We start from the raw sequence: 20,093 nt of genomic DNA, 5'->3' as shown, positions 1-20,093 counted from the left end.
TGCATATTCAGGAGAGATTGTTGTAGCTCTATAATGGCACTGTCAGAGCGCCTAGTGATCCAAAGAAGTTTCGCCTTTTCCATGTGAACATTAGGTGCACCAGAAGCTTGAGCTTCCAAAATTGCCCTGTGAGCTGTCTCATAGTGTCCAGCTAAACGGCAAAGCTTTGCATATTGAAGCCAACAGTTCCCAACTTGAGAACCAAGCCCAGAGGCACCAAAGACGAGTCTTCGGAAAGCTAAGAGAGGTTCCCTTGTCCACAACGATGATTGAGTAAATCTGAGCCGGTTCTCCCAGTTATCTACTACTTTCGAAAACACCGAATCAATTGTACTAAATGATTTTTCCAGATATGAATCCCCATTAAGAACCGCCTGGAAGTCCTCTAGCTCCCTTAGCAAGTGAAGTTTGACAACAAAAGGATATGCTCGTGTATAGGAGTCCATGCCTGCAGCAGCTAGAGGAGCAATGAGAGCTTGTTTGGAAATTGCTATTCTCTCAGCTACAGAGTATTGATCTTTCTTCATCATTGCTTGGAGAATCTTTGCTACATCTCTGTCGAAGGAGGCATTACTGTCTGAGCTACTGAATAGTAAACCTTCTGCATCAGCTCCACCAAGATACTCATCCATCAATTCCCACTTTCCAAGTCTCCATGCAGCTTGTACACCTTGTGTGCACCACGTTTTCTTGTACTCAGGTACTCTGGAAATTAGTCCGTCAACATGAGTGACCATTGTCTGATGGTGGCACATGTTAAGCAAGCAATTAAGAACATCAGAATGTCTTTGAACTGATGTTGGTTCCATCTGAAGGGCTTGTTCACATGCAGTGAAAACTTCTGCCCAATTACCAGATTTCTTATTTATCAACAATTGGTCTTGCAAACTTAACGATTTGCTTAAACTTGCAAAGCCCGAAAGACCATCAGGCTCGTCAAGGCAGCTGTATATTCCCATCAGAGAAGAGACATCAGCATTTTCAAAGATGCCTGTCTTCTCTGCTGCGGGATTTAAGGAGCCTGACTTTTCACGTACATGGGATTCGAGGTACATCAGTGACCTGGCATAAGCTTGGCACCTGAAAGAAGCCCGAGCAAGGGTCACCTTGGGAATAGCAAGCAAAAGCTCCAACACATATTTACATTGTACAAGAAGATGATCCTGTTCTGTTGTTAAGGTTGAAACCTGGTCTTTCAATTTGGGTGCTACTTGCCTACCACCTGATATCTGCATAGAAGATGAGAGTGCTACTCCCTGCTTCACGTCGTCAACCCATTGCCCAAGGTTATCAAGAAGCGTGAAAACAGCTTGAACACAAACTTCACTCTGACCAACACCAAAGCTGTTTATTGTCACTCCACTATTTTCTGATGCAGCAGCATCAAGAACAGAAAGGATCTCTTCTGAAATGCTAAGCCGTGCTGCCTCAGTCCCATGGCAAACAACATTCAGAACTAAGTATGGTAAGAGATACGTAGCTGTCTGCATATCGTGACGCACTATGCCACGGCAAGCAGCAAATATGCTTACACGGGATCCAGTTGCATGTGCTGTCAATTTCCTTATCCAGTAGGACAGCCACCTTCTGAATGACATAGAAGGCTGATAAATTGGTCCAGCTGATCCAGGGTCAGACACATTTGGAAGCTGAAACCTTGAAGTCAAGCAGGGAGCTATTAGTTCTTTAACATAGTTTGAGAAGCGATCCCATAGTTTTTTCCCCCTATCCTTCACTTCACTGTTACTTCCACATCTTCTAGAACCAGATACATTGACTTGTACACACTCCTGGGGGGTAAACAGAACAACATTCCCAGCTAATGATGGCTCACAACCAGCAATCTTTAGTAATTCCTGTATGGCAAGAGCAGCTGAGTCTTGTATGATTGTATCCTGTGCAGCTCTAAAAGCTCTTGCCAAGTGTTTATGAATGAGCTCAAAGATAAGATCATCATCTGAGCATTGGATTTTAAAACGACTGCATGAAGCAACTCTCACTTTGGCAGGGTCAATAGCACCTATTGCTCCAAGACAATCTGCACAGACTAACTTAAACCTCTGACCCACTGTAGTTCGAGATTCTTCTGCACATCCCTGTAGTAAAGATGTGATTAAAGAGTTCACGATTTCCATGTCTGAGACAAGTTCACCAGCAATTAGTGCAGCAACATCTTCATTTCTGTGATACAGCAATTTGCTTAGCTCACATGCCACCATGTATCTAACATTCAGGTTCTCATGTTTCATACCATTTACAATATCCCGCAACTGATCCTTCAGGCTCATTAATCCACGTGCTTCTTGTATAGCATTGTTCAATTCTCCTAAAGACGGTATGCTAGGTAAGAGGGGAAACTCACAAATGTGCTGCTTTAGTATATCTCTATTCTTCAAAACAAGTTCTTCAAGAATTTTTACCACTTCCTCCAAATAAACATGAGGACCTTCCTTCTCTCTCTCCAAGAAGGGGATGAGTGCAGCAAATACCTGAGAAATCACATACTTTATGCTAGATGGCGATACAGCAGCCAACTTTCTTGCAAAAAAATGCAAGACCAAGAGACCCTCGCTCTGAAGTGCATCTTTGTCAATGGCATGCATAAGGAGAACCATAAGCTTAGGCACATATGTGCTGAGATAATGGCCCATCATCTCAATGAGCAGCTTAATACGCTTCAGCGCTTGTTTCTGAAGAAAAATGTCATCTGCATGGAGCATTTTTCTGTCAATACTGTTAAGGAGTCCAACAAAATGATTTTGTAAGAATCCAGGAAGATCTTCCGTATTTGCTAAAACTTTTGAGATCTTCTTTATTGCCTCAGGCAGTCTCTGTAGCCTGCAAAACAAAGTACTAAAATCAAACGTCATAAAAAGTAAAAAACAAACAAGCATCAGGACGTTCAGTTATTTGTTAAAAATGATGAATGCATTTTCCTCTGAAACTAAAAAAAACAACCTCTAGCCATTTCTGTTGACATGTAAATTTAAGAAACTTTCATGCTACTTCCAACTAGCAATTTCTGCTCAAAAGTACGAAGCTATGCGAGTATATCCCGTCTATCTGTCTCAGGTATATCAGCAATGTCCACAAAGCATACAAGCTCATCTAAGAGTGCAGGCAACGCAGCAGCAAAAATTTCTTGGTTGTCAGAACCAATCCGTGAGTGATACAATTGCAAAACTGAGAGCAGATTCTTGTCCTCTTTTTGGTTCAGAGCAAATGCAAGAACTCTGGGTAACCAAATAACTATTAGCGGTACCACATCTGTGTCTAATAACCTTGCCAGTTCGTTCAAGGTATTGGCTGCTTCAGCATTTTCCTGCCAGTATACCAAGAGCTTAGGAAGAACAACAGGGACCATTTTCCTCACAAGTTCTTCAGTTTCAACACCTAAAACAGCCTCTGCGAATTCTNGGGAAACTCACAAATGTGCTGCTTTAGTATATCTCTATTCTTCAAAACAAGTTCTTCAAGAATTTTTACCACTTCCTCCAAATAAACATGAGGACCTTCCTTCTCTCTCTCCAAGAAGGGGATGAGTGCAGCAAATACCTGAGAAATCACATACTTTATGCTAGATGGCGATACAGCAGCCAACTTTCTTGTAAAAAAATGCAAGACCAAGAGACCCTCGCTCTGAAGTGCATCTTTGTCAATGGCATGCATAAGGAGAACCATAAGCTTAGGCACATATGTGCTGAGATAATGGCCCATCATCTCAATGAGCAGCTTAATACGCTTCAGCGCTTGTTTCTGAAGAAAAATGTCATCTGCATGGAGCATTTTTCTGTCAATACTGTTAAGGAGTCCAACAAAATGATTTTGTAAGAATCCAGGAAGATCTTCCGTATTTGCTAAAACTTTTGAGATCTTCTTTATTGCCTCAGGCAGTCTCTGTAGCCTGCAAAACAAAGTACTAAAATCAAACGTCATAAAAAGTAAAAAACAAACAAACATCAGGACGTTCAGTTATTTGTTAAAAATGATGAATGCATTTTCCTCTGAAACTAAAAAAAACAACCTCTAGCCATTTCTGTTGACATGTAAATTTAAGAAACTTTCATGCTACTTCCAACTAGCAATTTCTGCTCAAAAGTACGAAGCTATGCGAGTATATCCCGTCTATCTGTCTCAGGTATATCAGCAATGTCCACAAAGCATACAAGCTCATCTAAGAGTGCAGGCAACGCAGCAGCAAAAATTTCTTGGTTGTCAGAACCAATCCGTGAGTGATACAATTGCAAAACTGAGAGCAGATTCTTGTCCTCTTTTTGGTTCAGAGCAAATGCAAGAACTCTGGGTAACCAAATAACTATTAGCGGTACCACATCTGTGTCTAATAACCTTGCCAGTTCGTTCAAGGTATTGGCTGCTTCAGCATTTTCCTGCCAGTATACCAAGAGCTTAGGAAGAACAACAGGGACCATTTTCCTCACAAGTTCTTCAGTTTCAACACCTAAAACAGCCTCTGCGAATTCTTTTACCACATCTGAACGGCTGGTCAGCCTGGCAGATAGATTATCAAACAACTCATTTTGAATATGAGCAACTCTGGAAAGTAGGGTTGCAAATCCCCCTTTCACATGGACGTAGGATGACCGATTTATTAACCTTGAAGCATTTATTCGGATGATCAAGTTGGGATGATCAAGCTGATCAATCAGCAGGAAAAGACAAAACAAGAAAAGCTCACTAGTAACATCAACAGCTACCATAACTTCAGCTGTCGTTTCCAGTAGAGTCTGGATGACAAGAGGATCCTTCGCTGTTGCTAGAGAACGCTCAATCAAACTAAAAAACTTTTGTTCGCAACTTTTTTCCATAGCATCTTCACCATGAAACAAACCGCCCAAAATAGGATGCTGTACAAAGATACCAATCTGAGCACAGAATGCTTCCCTTACATCTGTATTTGCATGAAGTAGCAGATCTTTAAGGCATCTTATCCATTGAGACCTTGTTCTGACCAGAATATCTGGGGGGGTGTGGCCAAGAATTCTCCTTATTACTTCTACGCAGGCTAGCTGAGTCTCTTCAGAAGACTCGTCATTGAGAAGATTAAAATATAATTGAAGGTTAAAGTAATCACGATGATGGTCCATTTCCAATTTCACCATCTCTGGAGGCTCTATGATTATGAAATGCTTCTCATCTTTGCTTTCGATAAATTTATCACACTTTGAACATTGGAACCCTTGAAGTAGACAATTCAGAGTCTCATCTTTCTTCAAATCTTCATGTAGGAATAAATGGCATGCAGTTTTCTCTGAGCGGGTTGTACTTGACCCATAAAGACAAGATAAGAAGCCAAGGGACTGAGGAATGGCCTTCTTAACCATCAATTGCTTTTCTTTCAACAAATCCCTATGAGTAAAAGACAAAGGAACAGTTAAGCTATGTCTTTAAGAGTATCTTGAAAAGGACTAGTAAGCAAAAACAGCCATATGAACTTCGTTTATTATGTCGTTTTTATCTCATCTACTTACTCCAGTCTTGGAAATATATGAAGAAGGGCATCAAGACCAGAGAAAAGAACTTTGAGGGGCATAGAGATAACAGCAACAGCTCGCACTTGTTCAAAATCGTCAGAAAGAGCCCGATTAAAAATATTAAAACCACTCCCATCTTGTAAACCAAGCTTTGTCCATATTCCCACAGATAAACACTTAGACTTTACTAGAGAGCTAGGCTTCTTAAACAGCATGCAGTGCGTCCAAGGAAGCTTCAGCAGGAATTGTATGGCAACCAGATCATTCCCTTTACTTGTATATTCATACCGTGAATCCAAATCTGATTAAAGGGGAACACATTAACAGATGATAAATCCCAAACTGGTATAGAGCAAAAGATCAACACATTATTTAGCATGGAAAAACATGTCAAGACTTCATGGAAAAGGAGACTTACCAGGCACAAGCAGAATATTGTGAATTCCTTCCAAGTAAATTGAAATATCGAACATTATAGGATTTTCTTTCTCAACCTACATACATACCGTTTAAAATAAAAACAGGAATCGAAAATGCTAGTAAAAGAATCGGGACTGGGGTGTTTCTGGTTACCTGCTCAGCTATCCAGGGAATCCAGGCATACATCTGGTGAAACAAGCGATGAGTCATGTCAGTCCAGGGAGAGAAACAAAATGCATTGCTGAGCATGGTAAGTGCCACAATTGAAATTTCAGTCTGTAACAGACTAGGTCCAGCAGGTGGAGGCTTTAAAGATTCTACAGTTGAAATAAGCATCTCACGCAGACTAACAGCATCTTTTCCATCAGTCTCACTGGAAAATTCAGGATCCAAGTAAACCCCTCGTTGAATATCATCACCAACCTTCTGGCGCTTCCTTTTGTAAGCACGTCCATCCTCAATATGCCTTTTTTTTCCAACATCACTTGCTGTTGATGTATGACTACCACATTTGGTTGTCTTACCTCGAACACAACCAGGTCCAAGAACTACAAGAACTGCTTTAAAACATTCTATCAATTGATAACAAGGTTTTGAAAGATGAAGCAACTCTGGAAGGCAATGTAGCTTCCAAATACGAGGAGGACAAGATTTCACAATCCGTGCATATGCTCCGCACAGGGAAGCCTACATACATAAATATCCCATGTGATTTCCCATAAAGTTGTTGAAAGAGTACCAGTGAAAATAAAATAAAAAATTGATCAGAAATTCATTGGAGTGGAACATGTGTATGGAAGAAACAGATCCAAATATACCTTAAGCTCCTCACTGTTTGTTCTCTGTAAAGCATGAGGGAAGACCAACACTAAACTTTCTGCAGTTAGTTTGATAGCGACATCAGAACAGCTGGAATATAATGCCGTAAGGAAACGCCCAATAGTAGCATCGTAAATCGCATTTCTGTTACACAAACCCAGAATTTAAGTTCAAAGTGAAGGTAGATCTATATTCTGAAACTTCATCGGAGAAAATAAACTGAACCAGTGGGGAAAAGAGCAGTTTAACAAATATTTTTTTTCCACACTCAAATGTGAGGAAGGTAAACAGAAACTTAAATTCACAATCATGTCAAAATAAAACAAAAGAGATGTGTTTTGATATGTGGGAACACACCTGTACACAGGAAGTCCTTCTTCATCTGCACTTAAAAGGAGGATGATTGACTGTATCAAGCCCACATGAGGGAGGATGTTGAAAGTAAGGATTGATCCGACAAGAGAAGCAAATTCAAAGCATGCCTTCCATATAAAATCAGATATCAGATTAATGTCCTAAAAATCATCACATCTCCAAAGAAAATTAAATGCACCAGTGACACTATCAATCGATCTGATAAACCAGATGACCAAGCTTATGAACAAATAGTTACTCACCATCTGCAAATCTGCACCACCACCGCATACTAGAGAACAAGCAGCTTTGACAAATGATGTATGGATGAGACCGTGGACGTAGAGTGTCCCCTCAGTTAGGCATTTACAGATGAGCTTAAGGATACAAGTAGCAAAAGGTTGCCATCTTTTGGCTCCCAATAAGTTCAACACAAGGCCATCCCCATCTCTGGGTTTATTAGCATCTGGCAGATCACAGAGACGACAAGTATCACCCCAAATTCCAGAAATGGACATACAGAAACACCTAAATGGAATGTGAGATTCACAGATTTCTGGTTCATTTGAGTGACGTGATGCAATAGGTTGCAGATCTGGGCACAGAAAAGGAACGTTAGTTCAGTATAAGTTGAAGAATTTTGGAACCATAGTACGTATTATTAAGATTCACGGAGTCAGTTTTACAAGCAACAATCTCCAATTATATAGTTGGTCCTTCTAACATGATTGGATAACGCCACATCATTATGATAAGCAAGGAAGAAAGTCCTAAATGTTACTATCACCTTCAATGGCCTGCAAACAGTCAAGGAAGAACATCCGGTACGCCTTCCTTGAGTTGGAACGCAGCAACATTAAGAGAGAGCCAACAGTTTCAAGTAGTACTCCATGCGCAGGACTGCAATTGATTTACGAAAGAAAGCATTAGAGGAAAACTCTTAGAGGAGTGACACCCAGTTCAGGAGGAGATATGACCTAGATAGGTAGGAACTAGCACACCCAATATTCTAGTGAAACAACTTACACAAAATCTGGTTCAGCAAAGAAGGGGATAATACGAGCAATGACAGGGAGAATAGCCGCAGGGGTTCCGAGATAGAAAACTCCTGGAAAGTTCCTTGCTATATTACCAACAAGCTTCAGAACAGCTGTAACTTCCCTCCCGTTACCTGTCCACGCACACGCACACGCACGACAAAGGAACTATGAAACATGCGTTTCTCAAAAAGTAGCTAATTCAAGATAAATTGGAACTCAATCGATAAAATGGAGTCCAAAATCAGTGGTGAACAAACAGATGTAGGAGGAGCCACATGAAACCGTAAACGTCCTCTAGGGTTAACCTAAATTAATTCCAGCAAAATCCAATCCAAGCTAAGAAGGGAACAGAAACAAGAGGCTCAAAGAGAGAGAGAGAGAGAGACAGTAAAGTAATTACCGAGAGAAGGAACAAGGTAGGTATTCAAAAGATGGGGCATGACAGCCCGAAATCGAATCACTAGAGAATCATCTTCTTCTCCGGAAGAGCGACGGAGGTTGTTAGGCGGAGTGGAGGAGGATGCGGCGACGTGTTCGCGGAGTTCGCGAACCAAGCTGGAGAGATTATTGTCGTTGGCCATTTCAGAATCGCTGATGCTACGCCGCTCGCTCCCGTCTCCTCCTTTCCCCCTTCCCTCCCAATTTTTAAAAGGAAAAAAAAAAAGTAAAAAAAAAAAAGAAAAAAGTGTGGAAGGAAATAATTAGTCTCTTTCACTCTTGAATGTCCATCAAATTACTACTAGAAAATGAAATAAAATAAAAAGTAACTGAGCTAGTAGGAGTAGGACAGGTCACTATGTTGTCTTCGACCTTGACCAACCCATTAGTCGGGGTTTTTGTACGGGTTAAAAATCAGATTTGATGTGTCCAAGCCCATCCGGAAATCGAAAGTCATCAACCTCCCTTATGTATGGTCAGTCCACTACAGTCTGGTACCATTATGAAAAAGTATGTTCCCATTGCCAGAGGCTTACTCACGAGATTGATGGAAGCCTGTCCTTTCCTACTTAAGATCAACCAAGATCTAGCTACAGAAAAGTGTCTTGGTAAGGCAAGGGAAAAAAAAAACCTCCACCTTTGGTTGGAGTACTACGGGAGGATCGGGTATTCATAAGAAGCCCATTGAATGATATGTCAAGGTTTCTACCTTTTCCAGTTCCAGCATACAGATACAGTTGCTAAATCTCTCAGAGAGTTAGTATATTTAAGGCCGGGAACTGAATCAGACTTAATGTATGTTAAAGTGTACCAATTTGCATGGTTTTTTTTTTTTTAATATATTAGTGATGTGCTTTTAGATTGGTCATTGGTGAGCACAAATATTGTAAAATTGCAATTCGCAAGGGTTTTTTGTATTATTATTACTGATCATCTTCTTGAGTTCCTTCACATGTAGTCAACGACAAAAACAAGGTAATAGCTGGTAAGGTACCCTACTTTCACGAGTACTTGTACATTTTATTCATAAAGTGTTACACATCTCATTTAATATTTTCAACAAAAGCGGATGAATTTTTACGTACAAAATCAGTTTCGTTTTCATACGTAATAGTAATACAAATATGAATTGTTTTTATTATGAGGCGAAGTGTCCAAATTGTTGGTGAGGATAACCAAAAAAGGTCCTAAACCTACTTCCTTTTTTCTGTCTATCTCCGTTTTCACGTAACCAACTTTGTTGTCTTCTCTTCTTTTAATTCAAATGTAGATGATAAGATAAAGAAAAGAACTTGCAACTTTTATGTTCAGAGAAAAACGATGGCTAATGCAAAGGAAACAACTTTTTACATAACAATCTCTGTGGTTGCTTTTGTCATTGGTAAAATCGTAATCGCTCTTCTTCTCTACAAGAGATGGCAAAGAAAAAACACAGTTTATGAAAACGGATTCCCAGGTAAGTAATTTTTTTTAAGCTGTGTGAAATACATGATCATGTCGTCTCTTTATGGTTTGATTCATGTTCTTATGATCTTGCAGTCAAAGGAGGAGGAAAAATGGTGATGTTCAAATCTCCATTACTTAACTCTGTTTCCTCCGACATGTTTATGAAGAAGTCACATAAGCTAAGCAACAAAGACATTCTCGGTTCAGGAGGATTCGGAACTGTTTACAGATTAGTCATTGATGATTCAACAACTTTTGCTGTCAAGAGACTAAACAGAGGAACCTCTGAGAGAGACAGAGGGTTTCATAGAGAGTTAGAAGCAATGGCTGATATCAAACACAGGAACATTGTAACTCTCCATGGCTACTTCACTTCTCCACATTATAATCTTCTCATCTATGAGCTCATGCCTAATGGAAGCTTGGATTCTTTTCTACACGGTACGCCCAAAAAAAAGCATTCATTTAGCACAAAAACGTGTTTTTTATCTAGTTTCTCCAACCGCAAGCTTTTTTTTTTTTATTCGCAGGAAAAAAATCAGGAGATAGAAAAGTTTTGGATTGGGAATCGAGATACAAAATCGCGGTTGGAGCGGCTAGAGGGGTGTCTTACCTTCATCATGATTGCATCCCTCACATAATCCATAGAGACATCAAATCTAGTAACATACTTCTTGATCAGAACATGGAAGCTAGGGTTTCTGATTTTGGTTTAGCCACTTTGATGGAGCCGGACAAGACTCATGTTTCCACGTTTGTAGCTGGAACATTTGGATACTTAGCTCCTGGTTTGTACAACTAACACGCTTTAGATACATATTCAAAATTCACATTCCACTACAATGGAGAAGGTAGATTGATTTTTTTTATTTTGTTCAATGTGTGTTTTAAAAAAAACAGAGTATTTCGATACGGGTAAAGCGACAATGAAAGGAGATGTTTACAGTTTCGGGGTTGTTCTTTTGGAGCTTCTAACTGGAAGAAGACCAACAGATGATGAGTTTTTTGAAGAAGGAACAAAGCTTGTTACTTGGGTATCAGTTTATCTATCTCTTGTCCTTGTTCAAGTTATTATTACTCTGGTTTGGTTTTTAAACGTTGTATGTACTGTAATTGTTACTATTCCAGGTAAAAGGAGTGGTAAGAGACCAAAGAGAAGAGGTGGTGATAGATAACCGGTTAAGAGGATCACCAGTTCAAGAGTTGAACGATGTGTTTGGTATAGCGATGATGTGTCTTGAACCGGAACCGATCGTTAGACCGACTATGGCAGAGGTTGTCAAATTGCTCGAATACATCAAACTTTCCAAACGTTCTTCCTTTTGATGCATGTCTCTTGTGTCAATATTGCTTGCTCGCATCAAAGCACGTGAGTAATGTTCTGTAAGAAAACTTAATTAGTTAATTTCTTGAAATCATCAAATAATTCAGTTCCAATATAAAAGTTTCGCTGAAGAAAAAAAAGACTTCGAGATTCGCTTCTTTGATAACTGAACTGGAAAGCTAAAACTGTAGTTTTAATATAGTATAGTATAGAAGTTTATTTCTCATCTTTTTTTTTGGTTCATGGAATAAAGGATTATACACAAAAAGCTTAATATCAACTATTCTTTTCATAAGATTCTCGTACAAAGTGGGCATTGGATCTAAACAATTTCCCTAATTTACAGCTCACGTCACGTTTTGATGTCTCGTTATTTGACGGTGAGATCCCAAATATTCTCACTACACTAAACCTTATGAAACAATTAGCGACTCTTTTTTTTCTTTTTTGACTTAGCAAAAGGAAAAAAAATAATACAAAAATGGAATACAATGACGTTAGATTTTTATTTTGAAACGTTTTCATTATATTATAATACAAAAAGTGATTACCATGATGAAATACGTTTTTGAAATCCTAAAACCGACCGGCGGAAAAGAAGGGTATTTTCCAGAAGCTTTAAATATGCGGAAAACACAAGGTAAAACACTAAAACCAAAAAAGTTCTCAATAACAACTGACATCAGATTTTGAAGATTGAATTTCAAACCAAAGTGTACGTTTATAAAACGACACTTTGGCTAAAACGCTTACTTTTCATTTAAGCAAATTGCTGGATTATTCACCTTAAAAGCCTAAAAACATTAATTAATGTGTATTACATGTCAAAAACAATAGTTTGTTTCTTTTTTTTTGAATAGTTTATTCTTATAAAAATAAAAAAAGTAATCACTGATTCACTTGCTCATCTTTTATATATATCACCAAAGATTGTACAAGAGTTCTAAGTACTCAAACAAAATTCCAACAATGGCTAAAGCATGGATGTGCATTTCTTTCCTCATCTTCCTCTACCTCTCCTCAGGTAATCAAATTACAATTCTCTAAAACCATATCCTAGTTTAATTACTTATATAAATTTACATTAAATACCACACACAGTTTTAACTTTAACAGTAAGATTCAACAAGTTGAGGTACAATAATTTTACTTAACAGTATCATCTTAATCTTTTGTTTTTCTCACAGAAAGAAACTTCATCAAAGTCAACGCAGAGGTAAAATGCGTAGACCAACTATCAAATTAATGCAAATATGATTTCTTTTTACTTAGTGAGTTTAATTTGTTCTAAGTTGTTGTTATAGATGAAGACTTGGTGTGTGGCTAAACCTTCTTCAGATCAAGCAACACTTCTTGATAACATAAACTTCGCGTGCTCTCATGTCGACTGTCACGTTCTCTCGAGTGGATGTCCATGTTATTCCCCTGGTAACCTAATCAACCATGCTTCGATCGCCATGAATCTTTATTACCAAGCTAATGGAAGAAACTACTGGAACTGCAATTTCAAGAACTCTGGACTCATTGTCATAACTAATCCTAGTAAGTTTACTCTTTTTCTTCCTCTTCTTATATATAAAACAGTTATATTAAAAAAAGAAAACTCAGATTAAAGTTTCATTATTTCATTTTTTCATTATATATGTAGGCTATGGAAACTGCTACTATCAATACACATGAGGGGAAAAAAAAAACCATTTGTTAGAAGAAAACAGAGGAGGAGCATGTTTATGGGTGTTTAATTCAAGTTTACAGAATTTGATTAATCATATGTTAAATCGAATGTTTGAATCCTGAATCATTGCTTCTGTTACAATCAAATTTGATATCATAAAAAACAAAAACAAAGTATCCATTACTTATCAAAATTTGATCTCAATTCAGTATGCAATATTGTTTACAGTAAGCTTCAATAATTGAATCCTTCACCACACTTACAGCAGACAATTGGAAAATATACCCAAGAAAAGTAACGTACAATATTCTTTTTTTTTGCTTTGGTTCTTTGGCGTCAGAAAGTAACGTCGAACATTAAACCATTGGATAAGTGACACGTGGTGAGATCACAGCCTCAGATTAGATAAGCGGTCTAATCGTTTCCCTCTTCTCTGCCCTTCCCCTTTGGTAATTGAACAAAAACAGAACAACAACACAACACTCGTCACTTTCGTCCTCGGAGTGATCGATCTCAATCTCATGTGGGCTTGTCTCGTCCACCCAAGCAAATATTATAGAATAAAAAATAAACTCGAGCCGAATCAACCACTTGATTTTGTATACCTTTTTTTTTTTTTTTATTATTTGTTGTAATTTTTTCATACACCCAATCTCTCCCGTGTTGGAGAAAAAAAGGAGTTAGCTTTTAAAGGTTGAATCTTTTTACAGACCCCTTCTCTAGTTTCATAACTTCTCCCCTTATTAGTTAGTTCTCAAGCTTACTGGGTTTTTTTTTGTGAGAATGATGACGTCATCTCGAAACATAGATTTAGGTACGATGATGATGGCATGTGGTTGCGGCCGTCGTCAGTTTCTTCCTTTTGNAAACAAAATTCCAACAATGGCTAAAGCATGGATGTGCATTTCTTTCCTCATCTTCCTCTACCTCTCCTCAGGTAATCAAATTACAATTCTCTAAAACCATATCCTAGTTTAATTACTTATATAAATTTACATTAAATACCACACACAGTTTTAACTTTAACAGTAAGATTCAACAAGTTGAGGTACAATAATTTTACTTAACAGTATCATCTTAATCTTTTGTTTTTCTCACAGAAAGAAACTTCATCAAAGTCAACGCAGAGGTAAAATGCGTAGACCAACTATCAAATTAATGCAAATATGATTTCTTTTTACTTAGTGAGTTTAATTTGTTCTAAGTTGTTGTTATAGATGAAGACTTGGTGTGTGGCTAAACCTTCTTCAGATCAAGCAACACTTCTTGATAACATAAACTTCGCGTGCTCTCATGTCGACTGTCACGTTCTCTCGAGTGGATGTCCATGTTATTCCCCTGGTAACCTAATCAACCATGCTTCGATCGCCATGAATCTTTATTACCAAGCTAATGGAAGAAACTACTGGAACTGCAATTTCAAGAACTCTGGACTCATTGTCATAACTAATCCTAGTAAGTTTACTCTTTTTCTTCCTCTTCTTATATATAAAACAGTTATATTAAAAAAAGAAAACTCAGATTAAAGTTTCATTATTTCATTTTTTCATTATATATGTAGGCTATGGAAACTGCTACTATCAATACACATGAGGGGAAAAAAAAAACCATTTGTTAGAAGAAAACAGAGGAGGAGCATGTTTATGGGTGTTTAATTCAAGTTTACAGAATTTGATTAATCATATGTTAAATCGAATGTTTGAATCCTGAATCATTGCTTCTGTTACAATCAAATTTGATATCATAAAAAACAAAAACAAAGTATCCATTACTTATCAAAATTTGATCTCAATTCAGTATGCAATATTGTTTACAGTAAGCTTCAATAATTGAATCCTTCACCACACTTACAGCAGACAATTGGAAAATATACCCAAGAAAAGTAACGTACAATATTCTTTTTTTTTGCTTTGGTTCTTTGGCGTCAGAAAGTAACGTCGAACATTAAACCATTGGATAAGTGACACGTGGTGAGATCACAGCCTCAGATTAGATAAGCGGTCTAATCGTTTCCCTCTTCTCTGCCCTTCCCCTTTGGTAATTGAACAAAAACAGAACAACAACACAACACTCGTCACTTTCGTCCTCGGAGTGATCGATCTCAATCTCATGTGGGCTTGTCTCGTCCACCCAAGCAAATATTATAGAATAAAAAATAAACTCGAGCCGAATCAACCACTTGATTTTGTATACCTTTTTTTTTTTTTTTATTATTTGTTGTAATTTTTTCATACACCCAATCTCTCCCGTGTTGGAGAAAAAAAGGAGTTAGCTTTTAAAGGTTGAATCTTTTTACAGACCCCTTCTCTAGTTTCATAACTTCTCCCCTTATTAGTTAGTTCTCAAGCTTACTGGGTTTTTTTTTGTGAGAATGATGACGTCATCTCGAAACATAGATTTAGGTACGATGATGATGGCATGTGGTTGCGGCCGTCGTCAGTTTCTTCCTTTTGGCAAGACTGTTTGTAAGTTTGGTAGCAGCAGCAATAGAAGCAGCTACTATGGCGGTGGGAATCTTGTTGGGAGTTGCAAAGCCGTGCCGACAAAACCAAAGGAGATCTCTTTGCTCAATGGTATTATTATTCTCTCTTTGTCTTAAAACTTTTTTTGGTTCCATGTGATTGGTTGCTTTGGGTTGGATTAGTTTGAGTCGTGTTCTTGTCTCAATTTCAAATCTTGAATTGGGTTTATTGCTATGAATTGATTGTCTCATAGGAGTGTTCTGTAAATAGTTATAGATTTTCATATAAGAATCTGTGGAGTTTATGCTTATGCCTCATGAGATCCCTGTAGGTATTGGTCAAGCTCAAACAGTGACTTTTGATTTGAAGCCAGAACCAAAACAGCCCATTTCGTTGACAAATCTGTTTGAGGTAGTAGCTGATGATCTGCAGACTTTGAATGACAATCTTTTATCGGTTAGTATCCATCACAAGAAACTCTTTTTTTTTGGCATTGTCTTCTTCTATTGCACTAGGGGATCTAAAACAGTATTGTTCTTTATTAGATTGTTGGTGCAGAAAACCCGGTTTTGATATCTGCGGCTGAGCAGATTTTTGGAGCTGGTGGTAAAAGAATGAGACCGGGTTTGGTATTCCTTGTCTCACGTGCCACAGCAGAGTTGGCTGGCCTCAAGTAAGTAATCTCTAGACTTTTTTTCTTGTATATATCCCATCCTTTGCATGAAGTGATCATTTTCAGATTGTGTCTTTTGATGCAGGGAACTTACAACTGAACACCGGCGTTTGGGTGAGATCATTGAGATGATTCACACGGCAAGCTTGATACACGACGATGTGTTAGATGAGAGTGATATGCGTAGAGGTGAGTTTTCATTCTTGATTTGTGATGATTCTATCTCTTAACTCTTGAAAATGTTTAGTTTGGTTTAAACTCTCTCTGTGTAATTCCAGGAAAGGAAACAGTTCATGAGCTTTTCGGTACAAGAGTAGCAGTGTTAGCTGGTGATTTCATGTTTGCTCAAGCATCATGGTACTTAGCAAATCTTGAGAATCTTGAAGTTATTAAGCTCATCAGTCAGGTACATGATTTCTCTTTTATGAGGTTATGCTCTAAATCACATCTCACTGAATGTTATGTTTTCAGGTGATTAAAGACTTTGCAAGCGGAGAGATAAAACAGGCGTCGAGTTTATTTGACTGTGATACTAAGCTCGACGACTACTTACTCAAGAGTTTTTACAAGACAGCATCTTTAGTGGCTGCAAGCACCAAAGGAGCTGCCATCTTCAGCAGCGTCGAGAACAATGTGACAGAGCAAATGTATGAGTTTGGGAAGAATCTCGGCCTCTCTTTCCAGGTAGTTGATGACATATTGGACTTCACTCAGTCTACAGAGCAGCTTGGGAAGCCATCAGGGAGTGATTTGGCTAAAGGTAACTTAACCGCTCCTGTGATTTTTGCTCTGGAGAAGGAGCCAAGGCTGAGAGAGATCATTGAGTCAGAGTTTTGTGAGGTGGGTTCACTGGAAGAAGCTATTGGATTGGTGAGTGAAGGTGGGGGAATCAGGAGAGCACAAGAGTTGGNTCATTCTTGATTTGTGATGATTCTATCTCTTAACTCTTGAAAATGTTTAGTTTGGTTTAAACTCTCTCTGTGTAATTCCAGGAAAGGAAACAGTTCATGAGCTTTTCGGTACAAGAGTAGCAGTGTTAGCTGGTGATTTCATGTTTGCTCAAGCATCATGGTACTTAGCAAATCTTGAGAATCTTGAAGTTATTAAGCTCATCAGTCAGGTACATGATTTCTCTTTTATGAGGTTATGCTCTAAATCACATCTCACTGAATGTTATGTTTTCAGGTGATTAAAGACTTTGCAAGCGGAGAGATAAAACAGGCGTCGAGTTTATTTGACTGTGATACTAAGCTCGACGACTACTTACTCAAGAGTTTTTACAAGACAGCATCTTTAGTGGCTGCAAGCACCAAAGGAGCTGCCATCTTCAGCAGCGTCGAGAACAATGTGACAGAGCAAATGTATGAGTTTGGGAAGAATCTCGGCCTCTCTTTCCAGGTAGTTGATGACATATTGGACTTCACTCAGTCTACAGAGCAGCTTGGGAAGCCATCAGGGAGTGATTTGGCTAAAGGTAACTTAACCGCTCCTGTGATTTTTGCTCTGGAGAAGGAGCCAAGGCTGAGAGAGATCATTGAGTCAGAGTTTTGTGAGGTGGGTTCACTGGAAGAAGCTATTGGATTGGTGAGTGAAGGTGGGGGAATCAGGAGAGCACAAGAGTTGGCTAGGGAGAAAGCTGATGACGCGATAAAGAATCTGCAGTGCCTGCCTCCAAGTGACTTCAGGTCAGCTCTAGAACAAATGGTGATGTATAATCTTGAAAGAATTGATTAGCTTTTCCAAAAGAAGTTAGAAAGGTTGAGACATGCTTATTATAGACTTATATAGTACAGTAAAAGCACACAAAATACAGAGATTGTAACGTGGTGAAAATCCTTAAAACGTGTTTTCAAAAGCAGTAACACATGATTTCGATTGGATCTTTTTATCATATAATAAACCTCAATCTTATTTTGGAAAACCTCAAGCTCAAGCATCAAAGTGAAATCTTCATCAGAGGAGCAGGCGCAACGCCTTTGTGTAGTATGCGAGTGCCCAAAGAGTGAAAATGTTTCTATAGGTTGCGTAATTGATCATCACATTCATCTTGAACACTCCCATTATGTCCTGCATTTTGTGGCATATAGAGAGAGTTAACTATCTTGTATCAGATTGAGGTGTAAACTGGTAAATAGAAAAAAAATGAGAATTACCTCTTGCGGGAAATCGCCATTATTCATCTGAGAGTTGATCAACAGTTTAGCTGCGCGATGAATAGGCAAAGGGTCTCTCTCCATCTGATCACACATAATCAAAACCATCAGTGCTTGTCCTGTATTCACCACATTGCTCCTGTTTCCCTCTAGAGGCGTATATTTCTTGTTGGGGCAAGCGAGATAACTCTCACCCCAACCGCCTTCAACGTTTTGTGTCTCCAGAAGGAACTGAACTGCTCTACGAATCGGCTCACAATTCTGGTAAGTCTTGCCTGCAGCCACTAGACCTTTTACAGCGAAAAAGGTTCCATAAATGAAACACACACCCCAGTTTCCATACCAAGAACCATCCGGCATTTGAAATCTTTCTATGTATTTGACACCATTCTTGATAAACCTTTCAATCTCTTCCCTTCTGTGCTCAGGATACTCTTTCAAGAACCGAGCCAATACCGCTATCGCTGACCCCGTACATTCTACATACCTAAACAAAGCTCCATATATTCCATAGTATAAATTAAATTCATTTTTTACAGTAGCAAAAGAAAACAAAACAAAACAAAAAGACTTTGATGTGGTAAAGATATATATAGTACTCATGCTCGAGCATTGTGTCTTCCATAAACTCCACCGGACTAAGCCACTGCATTTTATTTTGAGGCATTACTATAAGAGACACTAAACATACGAAATAGTAAGATGACTTAAATAAGTAGTACCTCTAGCCAAGATCGTCCACGAGCTGCCTCCCACACTGCTACGCCTCCATTTTCGCTCTGTTAAATATTATTTAACAAATCAATATCATTAGTCCACTAACTAGCCGTTGTGGAGTTTTCGTTATAATACGTTACCTGATAATAAAGAAGCAAATTAACGGCATCATAGATCCTCTCTACATCCATTTTCTCGCCAATAAACTCCGATGGCATGCTTCCAAAGATAAGGCAACACTGGCCGGCCAAGTGTCATCAACCTCAAAAGTTAAATGATCGTAAAACAAGGTTACTCAAGAAAGAAGTAATAAAGAACTATTAATGGAGTCGAACCTCTAAACTCTCAGAAGTACAATCCGAAGTAGGCCAGCCTTGGTCTTGGTCCGAAAATGTCCATCCTCCTTTGGCAATATCTTTCAACATTTTCTTATGGTCACCAGGAGGATCTCTTGTAAGCTGAGATTTTTGCAAGTAAGTGTAGCCTTTAATCAGCGTTGATTTAATATCATCATCATCGTCATCAATATCATGAGAAGCTAAGATGGCTTGAAGTGAGAGTGCTGTATCCCACAATTGGCTACCAAAAGACTGCAGCACCAAAATAACATTCTCTAAATTAAAAAAATCTCGTGACAGAAACAGAGTTCCAAAAACAGAGTAAATTAAATTTAAAAAAAAAAAAAAAAAAAAAAAAANCACTAACTTGGATTTTGAGACCATCCTCCGCAAGCCATATGTAATCGGAGATTCGAGCAAGATGTTTCTTAAAATAATCACCATCTGGGTCTTCTACCCAACAAGCAAGCATATGAAGCGGCTATCAAATAAAAGTGGAAATCAGTAATAGAATACCGTTATAATTAACCTTTGGGACGCATCCACCAGTAATGTATCGACTGGCTTCATTTTGATAATGAAGGAGTTCCATTGTCTTTCGAAGAGCTTTTTCCCTGATGAGCTTGTTGAAAGGCCATCGACTCACGATGTTCTCTGACAATATATGAACACCTTTCCAAAACAACTCTTGTAAAAATGATTGTGGATAGTAGAGATCTTCCTGCATCATGCCATTTTTATT

The 20,093-nt window shown here is 38.5% G+C and overlaps 7 protein-coding genes across 7 annotated transcripts in view; 4 read left to right on the top strand and 3 right to left on the bottom strand.

The window, feature by feature from the left end:
• The window catches only part of LOC109126495 (serine/threonine-protein kinase ATR-like), an 8,409-nt gene extending 2,621 nt beyond the window's left edge, over positions 1–5,788 (bottom strand). Inside the window, exons 1-4 of the mRNA XM_019230091.1 lie at positions 5,490–5,788; positions 4,025–5,367; positions 3,433–3,904; positions 4–2,366 (exon numbers count right to left, since the gene is read on the bottom strand). Of these exons, the coding sequence (XP_019085636.1) occupies positions 4–2,366; positions 3,433–3,786 (2,717 nt within the window). The 5' untranslated portion in view covers positions 3,787–3,904; positions 4,025–5,367; positions 5,490–5,788. The remainder of the gene's footprint in view (positions 1–3; positions 2,367–3,432; positions 3,905–4,024; positions 5,368–5,489) is intronic.
• LOC104713537 (serine/threonine-protein kinase ATR-like) lies at positions 4,107–8,824 on the bottom strand. Its single transcript, XM_019230090.1, has 10 exons — positions 8,526–8,824; positions 8,112–8,256; positions 7,873–7,985; positions 7,349–7,680; positions 7,089–7,213; positions 6,731–6,875; positions 6,066–6,599; positions 5,911–5,986; positions 5,490–5,793; positions 4,107–5,367 (listed from the first exon to the last, which is right to left on the bottom strand). Exons 1-10 carry the CDS (start codon positions 8,704–8,706, stop codon positions 4,107–4,109), a joined length of 3,216 nt encoding a protein of 1,071 aa, XP_019085635.1. The 5' UTR covers positions 8,707–8,824.
• On the top strand, positions 9,652–11,522 carry LOC104713536 (receptor-like serine/threonine-protein kinase At1g78530). Its single transcript, XM_010430681.2, has 5 exons — positions 9,652–10,019; positions 10,103–10,450; positions 10,540–10,797; positions 10,910–11,043; positions 11,138–11,522. Exons 1-5 carry the CDS (start codon positions 9,884–9,886, stop codon positions 11,333–11,335), a joined length of 1,074 nt encoding a protein of 357 aa, XP_010428983.1. The 5' UTR covers positions 9,652–9,883; the 3' UTR covers positions 11,336–11,522.
• On the top strand, positions 12,245–13,219 carry LOC104713533 (glucan endo-1,3-beta-glucosidase-like). Its single transcript, XM_010430679.2, has 4 exons — positions 12,245–12,357; positions 12,521–12,549; positions 12,638–12,875; positions 12,982–13,219. The coding sequence occupies exons 1-4, from the start codon at positions 12,303–12,305 to the stop codon at positions 13,011–13,013; spliced, it is 354 nt and encodes a 117-aa protein (XP_010428981.1). The 5' UTR covers positions 12,245–12,302; the 3' UTR covers positions 13,014–13,219.
• On the top strand, positions 13,881–14,807 carry LOC104713534 (glucan endo-1,3-beta-glucosidase-like). Its single transcript, XM_010430680.2, has 4 exons — positions 13,881–13,945; positions 14,109–14,137; positions 14,226–14,463; positions 14,570–14,807. The coding sequence occupies exons 1-4, from the start codon at positions 13,891–13,893 to the stop codon at positions 14,599–14,601; spliced, it is 354 nt and encodes a 117-aa protein (XP_010428982.1). The 5' UTR covers positions 13,881–13,890; the 3' UTR covers positions 14,602–14,807.
• LOC104713531 (solanesyl diphosphate synthase 1-like) lies at positions 15,296–18,027 on the top strand. Its single transcript, XM_010430677.2, has 6 exons — positions 15,296–15,581; positions 15,802–15,926; positions 16,016–16,143; positions 16,229–16,332; positions 16,422–16,549; positions 17,329–18,027. The coding sequence occupies exons 1-6, from the start codon at positions 15,380–15,382 to the stop codon at positions 17,875–17,877; spliced, it is 1,236 nt and encodes a 411-aa protein (XP_010428979.1). The 5' UTR covers positions 15,296–15,379; the 3' UTR covers positions 17,878–18,027.
• LOC104713532 (seco-amyrin synthase-like) overlaps positions 17,701–20,093 on the bottom strand; it is a 5,904-nt gene continuing 3,511 nt past the window's right edge. Inside the window, 6 exon segments of the mRNA XM_019229516.1 lie at positions 17,701–18,210; positions 18,297–18,783; positions 18,896–18,942; positions 19,019–19,075; positions 19,154–19,252; positions 19,349–19,603. Of these exon segments, the coding sequence (XP_019085061.1) occupies positions 18,097–18,210; positions 18,297–18,783; positions 18,896–18,942; positions 19,019–19,075; positions 19,154–19,252; positions 19,349–19,603 (1,059 nt within the window). The 3' untranslated portion in view covers positions 17,701–18,096.

Source organism: Camelina sativa, chromosome 9, assembly GCF_000633955.1.
Source record: "Camelina sativa cultivar DH55 chromosome 9, Cs, whole genome shotgun sequence".
In the NCBI taxonomy this organism is placed as follows: domain Eukaryota; kingdom Viridiplantae; phylum Streptophyta; class Magnoliopsida; order Brassicales; family Brassicaceae; genus Camelina; species Camelina sativa.
This window is presented reverse-complemented; position numbering and strand designations above follow the sequence as displayed.

Bases quoted from the DNA above. Each gene is read 5' to 3' on its own strand.
- LOC104713533 (XM_010430679.2), top strand. From the start codon at position 12,303: ATGGCTAAAGCATGGATGTGCATTTCTTTCCTCATCTTCCTCTACCTC. The intron at 12,358-12,520 runs GTAATCAAATTA...TTTTTCTCACAG, and splicing joins CTTCCTCTACCTCTCCTCAG to AAAGAAACTTCATCAAAGTC. The intron at 12,876-12,981 runs GTAAGTTTACTC...TTATATATGTAG, and splicing joins CATTGTCATAACTAATCCTA to GCTATGGAAACTGCTACTAT.
- LOC104713536 (XM_010430681.2), top strand. From the start codon at position 9,884: ATGGCTAATGCAAAGGAAACAACTTTTTACATAACAATCTCTGTGGTT. The intron at 10,451-10,539 runs GTACGCCCAAAA...TTTTATTCGCAG, and splicing joins CTTGGATTCTTTTCTACACG to GAAAAAAATCAGGAGATAGA. The intron at 11,044-11,137 runs GTATCAGTTTAT...TTACTATTCCAG, and splicing joins GAACAAAGCTTGTTACTTGG to GTAAAAGGAGTGGTAAGAGA.
- LOC104713537 (XM_019230090.1), bottom strand. From the start codon at position 8,706: ATGGCCAACGACAATAATCTCTCCAGCTTGGTTCGCGAACTCCGCGAA. The intron at 6,600-6,730 runs GTATATTTGGAT...TTATGTATGTAG, and splicing joins CAAACAGTGAGGAGCTTAAG to GCTTCCCTGTGCGGAGCATA. The intron at 5,987-6,065 runs GTAACCAGAAAC...GTATGTATGTAG, and splicing joins TTCCCTGGATAGCTGAGCAG to GTTGAGAAAGAAAATCCTAT.
- LOC104713534 (XM_010430680.2), top strand. From the start codon at position 13,891: ATGGCTAAAGCATGGATGTGCATTTCTTTCCTCATCTTCCTCTACCTC. The intron at 13,946-14,108 runs GTAATCAAATTA...TTTTTCTCACAG, and splicing joins CTTCCTCTACCTCTCCTCAG to AAAGAAACTTCATCAAAGTC. The intron at 14,464-14,569 runs GTAAGTTTACTC...TTATATATGTAG, and splicing joins CATTGTCATAACTAATCCTA to GCTATGGAAACTGCTACTAT.
- LOC104713531 (XM_010430677.2), top strand. From the start codon at position 15,380: ATGATGACGTCATCTCGAAACATAGATTTAGGTACGATGATGATGGCA. The intron at 15,582-15,801 runs GTATTATTATTC...AGATCCCTGTAG, and splicing joins GGAGATCTCTTTGCTCAATG to GTATTGGTCAAGCTCAAACA. The intron at 16,144-16,228 runs GTAAGTAATCTC...CTTTTGATGCAG, and splicing joins GCAGAGTTGGCTGGCCTCAA to GGAACTTACAACTGAACACC.